Raw genomic sequence first — 17,049 nt, 5'->3', positions numbered from 1 at the left:
TGGACTCCCACCCACCGTCTGGGGAGGTTCCTCTTGGTACGTAGCACCCCCCTAATCATCTCTTGCCAAGCGTCCCAGAGTGGGCGGGCAATGGGTGTCAGCCTCACACGGATGGGAAAATTGAGCCCTGGAAAGGAAATGGTGCTCCAGGCAGAGTGCAGGGATGGAGGGAAGCAGTAAGGAAGGGGATGAGCGGTCGGGCATGTGTTTCTCTCCAGATGCTGTGTAGCTACACCTACTCAGAACCACCAGCGGCCAGGCACTAAGCTAAGGTGGGCACCTCATTCACCATGTCCTTCTCTCCATCTTAGGGGGAAATATTGGTCTGAATTCAGTTATTTCTCTCTTGTTGCCCTCTCTCAACCCAGTCACAAAGTCCTGTCCATTCTATCTCCATAACGTACCCAGTTTCTCCTCACTGCCAGCCCCGGCTTTCTGGCTTGAGCTGCTGGCATCTTCCCCCCAACAGCCTCCACTCTGGCCCACCCCCCATCTATGCCCCCACAAGTCCATCTCCTTTTTGGCCTCCTTCTCGCAACTGCCCCCAGCAGGCTCCCACACCACCTCACCACTCATTCTGTGTCCCTCCCCAGTCTGTAGGCTGCCCCACAGAAGGCACTGTGGCTGTCTCCCGGCACCCCCAGTGCCCAGGACAGGCGTGGAAGAAGGCCAGGTGAAGGGACAACTGAGTGATTCCTATGGTGGCAACCCCGCGTCCCCCCTGGGGAGCGAGGGAGAGCAGGGCCCAGGCTCAGCCCCTACTACCTCATGCGACTCTCAGCCCAGAGGACAGTCCCCCAGGCCCAGGCAACGTCCCCTTCACTGTCATTCCAGGGACAAAGACACAGGCAGGCCTCTCTGGAATCGTGGTAACATTTATTCTGAGAACAGAACAGGTCTCCACTCACCTGACCCTGAGCTCGGCCCTGAGGGGTGAGTCAGGGTGGCACAGAAGTCACCCAGGTGGCACCCAAGTCAGGGTGGCACAGAGCAGGGGCCCCACCCATCTTCAAATGGGGACCTGAGGCCCCCAGGAGCTGCAGGGTGCACCAAGCAAGCAGAGCAGCTGCTCTCCCCACCCAACCTCCAGCCCCAGCCTGAAAGACCTCCATCTTCACATATCCAGGCCCCAGGACCTTCTGGGACCCAGATCACACAGCCAGGAGCCAGCCTGGCCCACCCAGAAGGGTGGGAAGCAAGGGCAGGACTGCTGAGCCAATTTTGTTTGAGAAGGGGGCAGGGGACAGTGCCCAGCCCCCAGGCAGAAGCCCATGCAGATCACCCAGTTGGCCCTGGGTTCCCCCATAGCCCAGGTGCACGTGGCTAAGCAAAGACCCACGTGTGGGCCCCAGAATTCCCAGGCTGGCTTGTCTGGCCCTCGCCTCTCTACCCGACTCTCGAATCTTCCTTTCCAATGGACATTGAGAAGTGGTGATTACATGACCGTGTATAGTGCATACGCATACAGAGATACACAGAGAAAGGGTACTGTTTTGCCCTTATTCAGCACTTGTTAGGAAGAGTGCTGACAAATGAGAATTATTGGCCCCACTTTGCAGAAGGGGAAAATTGAGGCACAGGAGGTTTAAGCAACTTGCTCCTGGTCACACACAAAGTCCTCACCCTAGGCTCAGGTTCAGGAAAAGGAATCCTTTTGTTCTCCCTGTCCTTCAGTTCCTGGCCCCTCTCCTGTCCCAGGACCAGGACACAGGGGCAGAGTGGGCCGGAGTAAGGAGGCAAAGTCAAGGATCCAACAGATCCAGCCAGGACACTGCACCGAAGAGCCAGATCTGGAGCCAAAAAGTCAGGTTTCCCTGAAGGAATTCCCAGCAAGGCCACAGGAACTCCCCATCTTGAATCAACTGGAATTTTTCATTTACATCACCTGGTCTGGAGCCCAAGAAGGACACAGAAAAGACCCAAAACTGGCCACAGCCCTAACACTCTAAGAACACAGCTGATGCCGATTGGCAAAACATCCCAGTACAAACCCCTGTCTTCTTCATCCACCTCCAGACCTCCTCTGAGAAGGTATGACCTCGCTCACGTCCCTCCCTAAGCAGATCAAAATAAAATCAGAGGATCACAGGAAGTGGGGTTTAAGAAGAAAAAAGGGTTCAGGCTTTCAGTTTTCCTTTAAAAACCCCTGGTTAAAATTGAGAGTTAAAACGGAAAGAATATAAAACATTGAGGACTAAAAGGAGCATTTTGGTCCGGGCAGCAAGAGAGTTATGGCTCCTCAGCCGCGTTTTTGGGGGGAATGTTGGTGGAGGTGCCTCTGGTCAGGAAGTGGATTTACCATCTCCTGCCAAGCGTGTTGGGTGACCTGAGCCCTGCAGGATGGAGACCACCACCCCAGAGCCTCTGCCCCGAGGAAAAGCCCAGGTCTTGCAGCAGAGTGTGCCCTGGGAGCGTGTGCCCCCCATGGAGTCCCCACGCCTCCCTCCACCTGCTGGCCCACTACACCAGACACACTCCTTCCCACATCAGGGCAGCAGGGACAGGACGCCCTTCCTCGACACCACCACCACCGCCTCACCAGGGACCCTAAGCCAGAGGCTGGGAAGGAAACGGAACCTAGGAGAAGGCGATGGCAGCCCCTCTGGGCATCTGCCTCTGAGAGGACCTGAGAGCAGAGGAGAGGCCCAGGACGGCCGCCAGGTCTCGCGGGGTTATGGGGAGGGCCTGGCTCCATCTGGGGTCTCACAGACACTGTTTACTCATTTGGCAAATCCCCTTTGAATAAATGAACGACAGGCAGGTGCATGGGTAGGACTGGAGAACGGACAGATGTCACCTGCACACTTCTCCAATTCCAGCCTAAGCAGGAACCCAAGAGCCAAGCAGCCTTTCACGGTGGCTAGAAGGTGACAGAGACAGCAAGTCTGGGACACAGGGGCAGGCCCTGGGGACACGTGGGACAAGGGTGGGCCTGTGGGGATGTGGCAGTTCGTGTGTAAACAAGTGACATCTTGGCACTCCGTTGGTGGACAGCAGGGCCTTGGGAAAAGGTTTTCAATGGACAGAGTCCCTTAGCCGTGGTGGCAGTTGGGGTAGGGGGCGCTATTTTAAATCTCAGGCAAGAAGACTCCTCCATGAGAAGGGAATGCTTTGGGGTCCTTGGGACACTGAGGCCCAGAGCGGGGCAGAGACCTCCCAAGGTCACACAGCAGGTCAGTGCAAAGGTGGGAAAAGGACCCCGGTGTCCTGCTCCCGGGCTAGTCCCTGGCCAGGTTGGGGACATGCAGAAGGTGATGAGAGCTGCAGGGGCAGGTAGGTGGGCAGGTATCAGACGGCCGTGAGGGAGGCACTGCTGAGCACGCGCACAGCAACGGTGCCCGGCAGGTCGCTGGGCTGCCGGCTGCTGCGATCCCGGAGGTGGAGGGTGTGCACGGCCTGGAGGTCGTCCGCGTTGGCTTTCAGGTGCACCTGGCCCAGGAACTCGTCTTTCAAGACTCGGTGGTTCCAGATCTGGAAAGAGACAGAGGATGATGCAGAGTCATCGCTGAGGAGAGGAGTATGGGTCTGTGCGGGCGCAGCAACAGCGGCAGAGCCTTGAGTCTCCTTCCTGCAGTGCAAGATGGGCCAAGGAGAAGGAGCCCTGCACCGCCTCTGCCTCACCAGGGACCCTGGGCAAGGCTGCACCCCTTCCGGAGCCTCTGGCTTCCTCCCATCCGTCAAAGCTCCCTTCCATGTATAAAGTCTGTCACTATTAGCTCTGCTGTTGACCTTGGGTGACCTTGGACAAACGATACATCCCCTGCTCTGGTTTCCCCATCTTTAGTATGAGGGTTGGATCAGTGGCCCCTATGGGTCCTTTCAACCCCAACATCTATGGGTCTGTGATTAAATCCAGTGGGACCCAGTGCAGTAGCTTCCCCAGGGTCCCCAGGCATTTGTGTACAGATGGTTTCTCACCCAGAGAGATGCTGGCCTGGGTCTTGGGGACAGGGCTTCCTGTCAATGAGCTCAGAATCATGGCCACCTTGGCCTGAGAGGGTAAGGAAGCACACATCCAGAACCCTGGCTTTCTTTTTTATTTTTTAATTTTGTCATTTACTTATTTTTGGTTGTGCTGGGTCTTCATTGCTGCACAGGATTTTCTCTAGCTGCAGCGAATGGGGAATACTCTCTAGTCATGCCGTGCAGGCTTCTCTTTGCAGTGCCTTCTCTTGTTGAGGAACACAGGCTCTAGGGTGCTCAGGTTTCAGCAAGTCTCAGCCCCCAGGCTCTAGAGCACAGGCTCAGCAGTTGCAGCACACAGGCTTAGTTGCTCTGCAGCATGTGGGATCTTCCTGGACCAGAGATTGAACCTGTCTCCTGCTTTGGCAAGCATATTCTTTACCACTGGACCACTAGGAAGCCCCAGGACCCCGGCTTTCTGATCCTCTGCTCTCAGGCAACAGCCACCCCCTCCATCTGCCACCTGGGGAATTTAAGGAACAACTCCGAAGGCTTTGGGGCAAGGTGGGCAGAGATGACCACTGTGGCTGGGAGACTGACCCTGCTGTGTCCCACAATCACTCCAGCTTATCCACCCCATTCACCCAGCCCACGGAGGGGACTCCGGGGCTCCAGGAAGGACAGGCAGGAGAATTCTCAAGGCCACACCAGGTCAGGCACAGAGCGGGAACAAGAACCCAGCATTCTTGGGTCCCTGTGGTCCCTGCCACACTGAGCTCAGCCATTCTGAGTGGGGAAACATGAGGCCAGGAGCCCAGGAAGGACGCCAGACAGGACGGCTCACCTGCACAGTGATGGGCTGGCTGGGCTTCTTGCGGTAGAAGACGCCTTTCACATCATACTCGGGTGTCGAGGTGCCCTTCTGCACGGCCGAGCGGACTTTGTCCCCCTCACACTTGATGATCACGTAAGAGTTAGCCCCTGTAAGAGGAAGTGGGCAATGGGGTGAAGGTAGGGGCTGGGGCAGGGCCCAGATGAGACAGACCCTGGAATCAGAAGCCTAGGCTCATGTTTTCAGGAGAAGGGAGACCAGAGCCTGGCCAACTCCCTAACTTCCAGAGATAAGAAGGGGTACACTGGTTATCTCTGGCCTCCATACCTTTACCAAGGCTGTTCCCCCTTCCCAGAGCACTAGGTTTCATACCTTAACATCTCCATGACCTGTAGAAAGGCCACTACCTCTAGGAAGCCTTCCCTGAACCCTCCCTCCCAGCTGCCTGATCCTACATCTGACTGCCCCACACACTGGAGACTGCCCGCGGGCAGGTGGCAGAGCCTGCTCTGCTCAATGTGCCCAGCTTCATCCCAAGGCTGGGCCCAAAGTGGATGTCAGGAAAGCTTTCTCATTCAGTAAGAGCAGGAGAGCTATGGAGGCTGCCTGTGGCTGGGGAACGAGGGCTGGGGGCTTTCTGCAAGCTCACCTGTCGGGGAGTCTTTGAGACCTGCGGCCCCCAAGACGTGTACCTGGGTCACCTGCTGGGGATAGCCGCACAGGGAGCTCCAGCAGGTGCGGGGAGGCTCGTCCAGGCGCAGCTCCCTGGTGCGGAGCAGAGGAGAAGAAGTGGGAGGTGATGGAGAGGAACCAGGAAGGTGGAAAGTCAAGGGATTCGAGAGGGCGAGGCAGGGGCAGGAGCAGTGCTGAGTCCACGCAATGCTGGACTCGGGCAAACAAACCCCCGTCAGCTTCCTGCGGCTGCATCCTGACCCCAGGGTTTCCCCTCCTCCCCCAGGGAAAAGCAGTGTGCTACGCGTTACGGAGTGCCAAGCACTCTGCTGGGATGGAGCAGGTATTGTTTCTAATCCTCACAAAGCCCTGAGAGCTAGGTAACTATTAGGCCCATTTTACACACTAGGAAGCATCAGGCTCACTGGGCTTCCCTGGTGAATCAGATGGTAAATAATCTGGCTGCAAATACAAGAGATTGGGATTCGACCCCTAGACTGGGAAGATCTCCTGGAGAAAGGAATGACTACACACACTCTAATAATATTCTTGCCTGGAAAAATCCCATGGACAGAGAAGCCTGGCAGGCTACAGTCCATAGGGTCTCAAAGAGTCAGACATAACTGAGTGACTAACACTTACTTACTTAGGCTCACTGGGGAAAAGGGCTTGCCCACACAGCACAGACTGGCCGGACCGAGGTCCACTGATTCCACAAGCTGCCTCCCCAGCCTGGGATGTGGGACTCTGGGCTGCCTACTAGGTGGGAGGGCAGTGCGGGGACGCACAGGGATGCACCGAGGCAAGCTTGGGGGTGGTTTCAGGGTCTACCTAGCAGGACTCTTTCACTAGCCACATGACCTTAGAAGCCCACCCCCAACCTCAATCCTCCATTCTGATCTGTAAAATGGAGGGGTCAGACCTCCCACCCAGGGTTCAGGAAGAGCAAACAACATGAGTGAAAGCTTCTTTGTAAACTGTGAAGAGCTGTGCACACGTGAGCAGCTGTTTCTTCAGGCGGATGAGAGAGGCCGGGATAGGGAGGAGAGAAAGCCAAAAGGGATGGGTGCTGATGTCAGCCCAGGGAGGCTGGAGGCCCAGGCTTCACGCCTTGGGACAACACTGAACATGTCTGGGCTGCATATGGTGGGTCAGCCTGGAGTGGCCCTGGGCCCGGCCAACCCTGGCCCCCGGCCGGCCCCCACACACCGGCAGTTGGAGGGCACGTCAGTGAAGACTCGGAGCAGGAACTCGCCAGTGTGGCCTGGCTCGAAGGTGGTGGGGATGATGACGTAGCGGCCCTCGGGCTGCTCCGTGCGCAGGAAGACGCTGCGGGAGTTGATGTAGATGGAGCTGGCGGCCCGGTGCTGCAGGCTGTGCATACGGTACTGGCGGTTCTCCTCCACCTGCCGGGGGCAGAAGCACTGGGTCTCAAAGAGCACCCCCTCTCATCCCACCCTGCATCTCTCATCTCTGCCCCCCTCGATGACCAGAATAGGCAAATCTACAGTCAGGAGTAGACCAGCCTCTGCCTAGGGCTGGGGGGCCGGTGGGGGGGCCAGGTGGATAACACTGGGCAATGTCGACTAAAGGACATGAAGTTTCTTTTGCAGGTTGATTGTGGTGATGGCCGCACAACTCTGTGAATACGCTTTAAATGAGTGAATCACGGGGTCTGTGAATTATATCTCATGAAGCTCTTGGGGTGGGAGGCAGTGGCAATGGGAATCCCCCTGGTGACAATGTCCGTGGGGTTTCTGGCATCATAACAGAACCAAGTAGCACTGTCTGTCTAGGTCACAGCATGTGTCCAGAAATGACATCACCAGCTTCTATATAGGATATGCTAGACCATTTCATTCCTGGACTAAGCATCATAAGCTACAGTCACATAAGCTACAGTCACATCAGCACATCACCACATCAAAGTCACAATATTAGCACACAGGGAGTGTCCCAACACACTGATATGAACAAACTGTCATAATACGACCCAGCATACCAAAGGCCAGGGCCTCAACTCAGGCCATGGATTTAGCAGGTACACGTAGTTTCACTGGGTTCTTGGTGTCTGGCAGGCCCACACTGTCCGTCTATGCTGAGTGTCATCACACACGGGGCATCACAACATGTGGAAGGTCTCGAGGCCCAGGCCAGGGAGCGGCTGGTGGGAACCCCACCTGGCTCTGCCCAGGATGCCTCCTCCCAGTGCCCAGCAAGGCCTCCGACTCAGGGGGACCAGAGCCCTGAGGGAGGGAGCAGCGTGGGGCCTCCCAGAGCCTAGCCCCAAATGCCAGCAATCCTCCCCTTTCCTGTCCAGACAGCCTGTGGTTCTGGGGCAGGAAGAAGTCAGGCTGCAAGTTCCCATGGGGCCAATGCAAGGCAGGCTGGGCATCTGTGGGGACCGAGACAGGACCCGTGTCACAGCATACCCAGGGCATCAGCCAACGTGTCCAGGGTGACACGGTGAGGTCAGAGGCCAAAGTGTTCCAAAAAGTTCTCCCCCAGGCCCAGGTAGCTCAGACTCTACTCGCCCAGAGCAGGGGTGCAGCTGGCCTCACCTTGTAGATGTCAAAGCCAATGGCCAGATTTTCACCCTTGCCATCCCGGCGGGTGGACTGTTTTGGCCGCTGCTGGATGCAAATCAGCACTTCATCTTCTGGCTTTTTGACATCAAAGATGTACTGTGGGTGGGGCAGAGAAAGAAGGACATGTAGTGAGACCTTACCGAAGAAGATGGGCTAGCTGGCTCCAGAAGCTGTGTGTGCTTGGGCAACTCACATCACCTCTCTGAGCCTCAGTCCCTCATCTGTGAGATGGGCTGACAATGCCCAACCCTGCATGTGGGGTGGGAGGACTTGGGGAAATGATGGATGCTCAGCTTCAAGACTTTAAGACTTCACTGAGCAGTTGGTACTCAATGAAGGCACACCAGGAGTGAGGACTAGGTGGGTTCCAGGGTCATGAACAGGGAGGCTGCAGAGGAGGGTCCCTGTGGGGAGTCAGCCTGGCTGAGTTCCCCCGGAAGGAGCAGCACTGTGTGTGGAAACAAGGGATCTGAGCCTGAGCTCAGCCTCTAAATAAAATGTCCCTATAGCTCTTGTCAGGACACTCATTAGTCCTCCGGGCCTGTTTCCTCGTCTTGACCATATGCAGGTCAGATCATGAGGTTGGGGGTGACAGGACCACCCAGACATGCCCATCCAACCCCACTGTACAAACAGATGTGCTGAGATCCACGGAGGAACAGGGATGTATCCAGGTTCACACAGGAGGCCATAGCAGGACTTTGGCGGGGGCCCCACAGCTGCTCGAGGGGCGGTGGGCAGGGGTCCCCAGGGAGGCCCACCTGCGGGTTCTGGAAGAAGGTGTCCTTGTGGTTGATGCAGCCCCCGCTTCGGTTCTGCAGTGGGTCCTCGTGCCGCGTCCAGGCGCCACGCAGCCGGGCCTCCTCCCACGTCTTGTGGATGCTCAGGTAAGATGTGTTGATCAGACGGCACTTGATGATATCCGTGAAGTAGCGGCACAAGTCCTCAAAGGTCATCCTGGGTGTGGCAAGGGGCTGAGCCGGCCGGGCCCCCTCCCCGCCAGCTACCCACTCGCCCCACACCCTCTGGACCATGGCCCACACAGCAAGCGCAGACGTAGCTTCACAGGGACCCTTCACGTCTCCTGTGGCCTCAGTCTCCTGCTTTGTAAAATGGGCATCAATCTAACAGCAGCTGCCTACTTCACGGAGTTTGCACAGGAATTAAGCTATGCAATAAAAACATGTAGTACCACTTCTGGCAGAAAGGAGTTGGCAAAGGCGGGCTGTTACAATCATTGCTAATACGAATGACTGACAGGTACAGCCCTCCACAGTTTCTAAAGCACATTTCCACCCATTATAGTCCACAGCTAGTGGTACGAAGCCTTACCAGGTGAGCCGCAGTGACCAGGATGCTGCCAGCCCTCCAGGAGCCTGGGTGGGAGGAGGGGAAGGGCCCACCCCCCTTCAAGTGTGCACACACATGAGAATATGCACATATATGCATCAAGGGTGAAGATATATAAGAAAGGCCTTACGAGAAATTCTTCCCCTTCCTGATGAGGGTTTTCTACTGCTGTTTTAACTCAACTGGCCCCTGAGCCAGACTGGACGAAGCGGATCTCGTCCACAGGAGCCCAGACCAGAGGACCTAGGGGGGCCTCCTGCAGCAGCTCTCCTGACACCTGCAAGAGGGGACCTCTCTAGGGTGCCAGGATCACTGCCATCTACCTCTGGGTCTGCCTGGAGCCCTCACAGCATCTCCCACACACAGGGTACTCTGTACCCCTCCAGGAAGTGGCTCAGTCTCCAAATAAAGTGTCCTGCTGAAGACAGACACTGAGCCTAGCAAACAGCCAGGGCTAAGCGTAGAATGAAAGAATGCAACGGTGAATGAACGCAGGAATCATGAATATGCTCTCTAAGCCAGGCTGTTACGATCTTCCCAGCCCACCTGCCTTGCCTTCCTGAACTCACTCTCCCCAAACCCAAGCATGCTCTCTTGCCTCTGGGCTGGGTCTCCACAAGGCTCCTTTGCACCCTGAGTCTTAGCCCCTCTGTGAGGCCTCTCCTCTTCCTACCTGCTCTCGGCATCAGGCAGCCATGTGCCCTACGTCCTCTGGTCAGTTGCCCACTAGTACCTGGTCTAGTACCCTGGTCTACTTGCCGAGGGCTCCGCCTGGGTACCAGAGCAGCCCAGGGTCCCCTGGAGGTGGGAAGTGGGGAACTATGGGGACAAAATGGTCCATTCTGCCAATTCACTTCACAGAGGCAGAAACAGGCCCACAGAGATGCCGTGACTTGTCCCAGGTCACAAGACAAGTTGACCATGAGGCACTGGCTAGAACCCTGACTCCTGCCATCCTGTCCAGTGCTCCCTGCCTGGCACACAGGAGGGTCCCCTCTCAACCCTGGACACCTACCCTGGGCAAGGGCACACTCACCAGAACTCGCCGTCATCCTGCACGGTCACACCCAACTTCTCCCGCTCACTCTTGCTCACCTTCTGCCACTCCTCTGAGCTGGGATGTGAGCACAGGGAGGCAAGAGGGGAGAGGATCAGAGGAGGAACCCCAGCAGAGCCACCCTGGCAAGGGACAGGAGGCATAAGGGATGGCTCAGCAACAGGCCTCCATCAGTGTGGATGGTCGGGGGCACAGGGCCATGCCCAGTCCCTCTCCAAGAAGCCTTCTCTGCCCACTCTTGCAGGTAACTGTGGGCTGCCAGGATCTGGGGGGTCTGGGAACCAAGCTTCAGGCTCAGGGAGAAGGAGGAGCTGACTCTCAATGAAGGGAGCTCCTTCAGTGGGGTCTGGGCTCCACTCCTCTCCTGGCCTCACCAGGGCCATGAGCCAAGCACAGGGCAGTCACTCCCATTCCCGCCCCCGGTGGCCTCCCTTCCTGCCTTCCTCACTCTTGCACCAGAGGGGTCTCTACATCCCCTAAGGAATCAGCTCCTCCCCACCTCCAGACCTCCACCCACACTGAATCCAGCCCCCCGCCCCGCTCCAAAGACAGTCTTCTCCTAATGTCATCTTCCCCACAAACCTTTCAAGGCCCCAGCCCTGGTGCCGCCTCCTCCAGGAAGCCCACCCTGGCCTTGCCCGAGCCCCCGGCCCTCGGCCCACCCCCCTGGGGCCTGCCCTGGGCGTCCCCTCCCACCGCCCCACCCACTCCCCGCCCCGGGCCTCACGTGTCACTCCAGGGCCCGTTCCACTCCCGCTCGCCCCAGGGGTTGCGCAGGCGGATCATGTCCAGCTTCTCCGACTTGAAGAAGGCCAGCAGGCCGTGGCCCAGGCGCACCTTGCGCACGTCCGTGATGGCGTACGCGTGGCCCTTCACCAGGCCACACGCCAGCCGGGCCTCCATGTCTGCCGCTGTCACTGCCTGGGGGACACAGGAGCTCAGAGGCGGGGCCAGCCGGGCTCCAGCGGGAGCAGGGGCACACCGCCCCCTACAGGACAGGGCGGGAATGGCAGCCCCGACGACCTCCTTCCTCTGCGGTTAGGGACTGACCTGGCATTCACAACCCTTTACAAAGCCTGGGACCTGCAGCGGGGTCAGCCCACAGCTGTGCTGGAGTCCACTAGCACTGACGCAATTCTGCAACCTGGCTGTTAAAACATTAGCTCGACATCAACCATGGTGGGAGTATTTACACCACAGAAGTCAGCCAATCAAGGCTTTTTAATTTTCCAGATAGTCGTTTTATCAATACACCACTTGGTCAGCCAAACATGGGTTCAAATTCTGCTTGAGTCCCCGCTTTCCCACCCAAAATACGAGCAGTCAGTGAAATAAGACGATCCTCTTGCAGCTCCCAGGCCTGTGCCAGCAGGCAGAAAGGGCTCCCTCTCCTCTTCCAGCCACCTCATGGCTTGATTGTTTCAAAGCTTGGCTGAGGGACTCTCGAATGTACAGACACCCATCACTCCAATATGAGAGGGCCAGAATGGGGGTGCTGGTTGAACAGTGTGGACAAGGCCTTAGGGGAGGGGGCCTGAGGCTTGTGCTGTCCAGCCCTGGGGAGGGACTGCACCCTCTAACTGCTCCCCTCCTCCCATGAGGCCGAGGGTCTGATTTATGAGCCAGCCTGGGTAGGGGCTCTGCCTGGGAAGCCATAGTCACCCCCCACCCCAATCAGGTCGATGAAGGGTTGTGGGGGTATCCTCTGGGGCTTGTTTCTGTGTGCTCACCTTGATGGAGGCGCTGATGAGGCCTCCCCGGCTGTGCACTTTCAGCACACGCTCAAAGAGCTGATTCCTCTTGGCCTCGTCATTGGCAAAGTCACCCTCAGTCAAGTCAATGGGCTCAGAAACCCCACCTGTGAAGTCCACCAACGCATCCGCCGTGTTGCCTCCATCCAGGGCCTGGTAACAGCCTGCCAGCCTGAAAGCAATGTGGAAAGAACTCCTAGCTCACATTTCCCAGCCTTATAGGGGAGATTTCTGAGACTCAGAGAGGTCAAGAGAACCACTAAGGTCACACAGCAGGTCACACAACAGAGCCAATACTAAAACTCAGGTCTCTGGCTCCCGAGACCAAAATCCATCCCATGAACCACACCATTTTGTCACTCAAATTCCCCTTTGCCTTCACAGCCTCATCTTCAAAAACTAGCTGTCTAGAAATCCAGCAATTCTTTTCAAAATTGTTAAAAGTTCATATGTCTTTTGACATATTTCTGGATGACTAACGTTATTAATAACAATGTAAAACTGGAAATCATCTAAATGTCTAACAACAGGGAATTGATTTTAAAAGCTAATACTGCATCTCAACTGTGGAACATTAAGCAGCCATTGAGCAAAACGCTAAAGGACTTCTTACTGCAGGGAAATGCTAGTGCTTTCTTGTAACATTCGAAAAAGCAATACAGTCGGATTCCAATTATGTCTAAAACATATACAATAATTCATTTCAAAAAGATTAAGCATCTACTCCAGGTGGCGCAGTGGAAAGAATCTGTCTGCCAATGCAGGAGACGTACAAGATGCAAGTTCTATCCCTGGAGTCAAGAAGATCTCCTGGAGTAGGAAATGGCAACTCACTCTGGTATCTTTGCCTGGAGAATGGACAGAGGAGCCTGGCGAGCTACTGTCCATGGGGTTGCAAAGATTTGGACATGACTGAGCAACTGAGCACAATACCACATGGGCAACATGTCAGATGCTAGAGACACAGCTGTGGCTCCTTTAGGGTCAAGGTCTTAAAGGCAAAATACTGAATGTGAATATGAGAAGCAAAGTGGGATATATAACAAAAGGTCCTTTCATATACCCACAGAACACCAGCATAGGTTTTGCAAAGTAACCAACAAACCAAAGAGGCATCAAAGATGTTAGAAGAGCTGCCAGTGGTGGAGGAGGGTGTGGGGAGAGCAAAGGGAGGAAATGGAGAAATGCAGAGTGGGCGGGCCTTGAGGGGACAATGTCATGCTGTCCCGAGCAGAGGAGCTGCCTCATTTATTAATCCAGATGGCCCAGAACTGGGAAGGGGAGGGCAGCAGCCTAGGAAACCATGTAGGAATATGGGAGAGTTTTATTATCCTCTGCATGGCTTTCTATATTTTCTGGATTTGCTGTAACAGATACATATTCATTTTATAATTTAAAAAGTAAACAAACTTTAAAAAGAAAACAAGCAAGCATAAATTGTGCAGCCCTCTGTGGAAAACAAGTTGGTGGTTACTCAAAAGTGTAAACACAAGGACTTTCCTGGTGGTCCAGTGGGTAAGACTCCATGCTCCCAATGCGGGGGGCATGGGTTCAACCCCTGGTCAGGGAACTAAGAGCCTGCATGCTGCATGGCACAACAAAAATTAATGAACAAATAAATTAAAATACTCTGCAAAAAATTTTTTTTAATGTAAACACAGAACTACAATATGATTCAGGAATTCATGTCTAGATACTGGATTGGCCAAAAAGATCATTCAGGTTTTTCCATAACATCTTACGGAAAAAACCCAAATGAGCTTTTTGGCCAACCCAATATATATTACATAGACCTGAAAGCAAACACTTGAACAGATATTTGCACACCAGTGTTCATAGCAACACTATTCATAATACTAAGCATGTGGAGACAACCCAAGTGTCTATCAACAGGCAAACAGATAAACAAAACGTAGCACACACATACAACAGAATACTGCTCAGCCATAAAGAGGAACAGAATTTAGATATATGCTACAACACAGATGGACCCAGAAGACATTATGCTAATTGAAATAAGACAGACACAGGAGGACAAGTATTCCACTTATATGAGCTACCTGGAATAGGAAAATTCATTGAGAAAAAAAAGCAGAATGGAGGTTCCCATGGTTGGGAGAAGGGATAAAAAGGGAGTTATTGTTTAGTGGGTAACAGAGCTTATGTTGAGGATGGTGAAAAACCATCACCATCTATCCTGGCTACAGACAGTGATGATGGGTAGAAAGCATTGTGACTAACTGACACCACTGAACTGTACATTTATACATGGTCAAAATGATAAATATTCTATTTTGGACAATTTTTTAAAATAATAAAATCTTTTTTAAAAATAATAAAACTTTTATTTTTAAAAAAAAAAAAAAAGAGCAAGCCTACCGAGTCACTGAGTGGGTCTCCCAGAATGGGAGAAGAGGAGCTTGCACCTAAGAACCTGGTGACCAAGTGACCACCAGGGGGCGGGTTTGCTTTCTTAAGATTAAAAATGGAAGCTTCCTTAATGGGTTTGTTTCTGATGATGGAGTTTTTGTTTTTTCCCTTTACATTTACACACACACACACTGTCCCAGGAGAGGGACAAATGCGTCTGGAAGGAGGAACCAGGGAGAGGTTCCTTCCAGAGCCAGCAACTGGTCTCTGACCCTGCTGCCCATCCTGCCCCAGGCCTGCACCTGGGGCCTGCACCACAGCTCAGCAAACCTTTGCTCAAGCCCATGCTGGCAACACAGGGCCTGGCACAGAGCAGAAGGAGGGGTCAGCAAAGCTCGAATGGCTGGACAGTCTGGCAGACAGGCCGATGGGTGGAGGAAGGGGAGGCCCAGGGAGCAGGGGTTTGGCCCAACCTCCTCGACCAGCCTGGCTTGGAGACAGCACAGCCCCAACAAGGCCTCCAAGGAGGGCTTGGCAACTCGGATCTTTGGAAAAGAACCATCGACCGAAATGGAGCTGCTGGCTCTGCCCCCCACTACCTGCAGGATACCTGCCTGGGCCTCCATCTTCCCAGGCAGAAGCAAGTAACTATATAAGGACCTAACACGAGGTGCCCAGGGGCCCTTCATTCCAGGCCTCCCCAGCACCTGGCGAAGGTTCAGCTGGCTGTGCTCTGGGTCCCGGGCTCTGAACTTGCTGTGTCTGCACCTGCCCCTCACCTCTGTGTGTGGCTGCAGCGAGATGAAGACCCCCAGAGCCCAAGAACAGCGCCACCCCAGCCTGGCCGCTCACCCACCCCAACTGGCACCTACTTGGCATAGGCCTTCTCCACCAGGGCACACCAGAACTCATTGCGGGAGCTGGAGTGGCAGTAGATGAGCTGGTTGTTGACCGTGGGCAGCCGGTCGTCGATGACCACATCCACCCACTCCCCGAAGCGCCAGAAGTGGAAGTGGAAGATGCCCGCGTAGGCATTGGGCTTCTCGGGGTCCCACTCCTGCTCCTTCCAGTCTGGGATGACCTGGATCAGGAGAGAGGCATGATGGGGACACAGTGAGGGTCACAGCCAGCTTCCTGAAGAAGTGGGAATCAAATGGAAAGGAATACTGGGTTCACTCCCCGTGGCTGCCATGAACCAATGTGAGTCCTTCTTATCTCCAGGCTTCTGTGTCCCTACCCTTGCAGGGGCTGGAGGCTCCCTGAGGCCCTGTCATACTAAGATTCTATGAGCTTCCCCCTCCCTCCCATCTGCATCCTCCCCTCAGAAATACAGCACATTCATCTCAGTCCTGCCTGGTCAGTGGTACCACCAGAAACACCCTCCTCGCGTCCTGCCCAAGCCAGAAGCCGGCAGTCACACTGGCCTCCCCTCTTTCCCTTTCTCCATCCAACCTGAGCACCCACATTCTTTGAAAATCCATCTCCTGCTCTCCATCCCTTGGCACCGCCCTGACCCAGTCCTCCATATCCTCACTCCAGGGCAGGGTAACAGCATCAGTAGCCACACCCACCCCTGCACCGCACAGCAGCAGAGAGAGCTGTCTGATCAGGTCACTTCCCTGGAAAATAAGGTCCAAACCCTTCATGTGCTCTGTCCCTACCCCACCTCCCCAGGCTCATTTCTCTGCCCTCATCCACCCCAGTCCCCACCCGCTGTGCCCTGCTCCAGGCTTTGCTTAGAAACTCTGCACCTGCTCTTCCTCCAGCTGACTCTCGCTGGTCCTTTAGGGCCTACCCTCCTCCTCCAGGAAGCCCTCCTTGACTCTTCAGACTAGGCCAGCACACCTGTCTATCCATCTCATGGCCCCTGGCACTTCTCCTCGGAGACACTTTCCCCAGTTATAATTACACAAGTGTGCGATGTTGTGTTTGGCGCTGATACTGTCACTGGAATGTCACCTATCTTAGTCAGGCAGAGACACGTCAATCTTGGTCACTGCTATCCACCCAGCACCTGGCCCAGAGAGGGTCCTTAATAAACGTGGTGAAGTGAAAGTCGCTCAGTCGTGTCCGACTCTTTGCGACCGCATGGACTATACAGGCCATGGAATTCTCCAGGCCAGAATACTGGAGTGGGTAGCCTTTCCCTTCTCCAGGGCATCTTCCCAACTCAGGGACCGAACCCAGGTCTCGTGCACTGCAGGCAGATTCTTTACCAGCTGAGCCACAAGGGAAGCCCAATAAACGCGGTAACTGAATGTCTAAGTCCAAAGGCGCTCACTGGGACTCTTAATAATATTATTTATGTAGCATCTTAGAACTCCATAAATAATCCATGGAGTTTACCAAGTCTCTGACCACCATGGAGTATCTCAGTTTAATTCACACAACCACCCCATGAACAGATTACTATTATAACCATCCTTACTTTACAGATGAGAAAATCAAGGCTCAGAGAGGGGAAGCAACTTGTCTGGGGTCACATAACTAGAAAATACACACATTCTTTGGAGGCAGGCAGACCTG

General features: G+C 54.8%; 1 protein-coding gene across 2 annotated transcripts in view; it reads right to left on the bottom strand.

The window, feature by feature from the left end:
* Positions 1-857: 857 nt before the first annotated feature.
* The window catches only part of CAPN5 (calpain 5), a 56,059-nt gene continuing 39,867 nt past the window's right edge, over positions 858-17,049 (bottom strand). For both annotated transcript variants that reach the window (XM_040258891.1, XM_040258892.1), the window contains exons 4-13: positions 15,396-15,604; positions 12,133-12,325; positions 11,130-11,323; positions 10,382-10,459; positions 8,757-8,952; positions 7,969-8,091; positions 6,617-6,813; positions 5,385-5,500; positions 4,748-4,884; positions 858-3,471 (exon numbers count right to left, since the gene is read on the bottom strand). In XM_040258891.1, coding sequence (XP_040114825.1) covers positions 3,289-3,471; positions 4,748-4,884; positions 5,385-5,500; positions 6,617-6,813; positions 7,969-8,091; positions 8,757-8,952; positions 10,382-10,459; positions 11,130-11,323; positions 12,133-12,325; positions 15,396-15,604 — 1,626 coding nt within the window. In that variant the 3' untranslated portion in view covers positions 858-3,288. The remainder of the gene's footprint in view (positions 3,472-4,747; positions 4,885-5,384; positions 5,501-6,616; positions 6,814-7,968; positions 8,092-8,756; positions 8,953-10,381; positions 10,460-11,129; positions 11,324-12,132; positions 12,326-15,395; positions 15,605-17,049) is intronic.

This window comes from Oryx dammah, unplaced genomic scaffold (assembly GCF_014754425.2).
Source record: "Oryx dammah isolate SB20612 unplaced genomic scaffold, SCBI_Odam_1.1 HiC_scaffold_17, whole genome shotgun sequence".
NCBI lineage: Eukaryota > Metazoa > Chordata > Mammalia > Artiodactyla > Bovidae > Oryx > Oryx dammah.
Note: the sequence above shows the minus strand (reverse complement) of the source record. Positions and strands in the feature narration are given on the sequence as shown.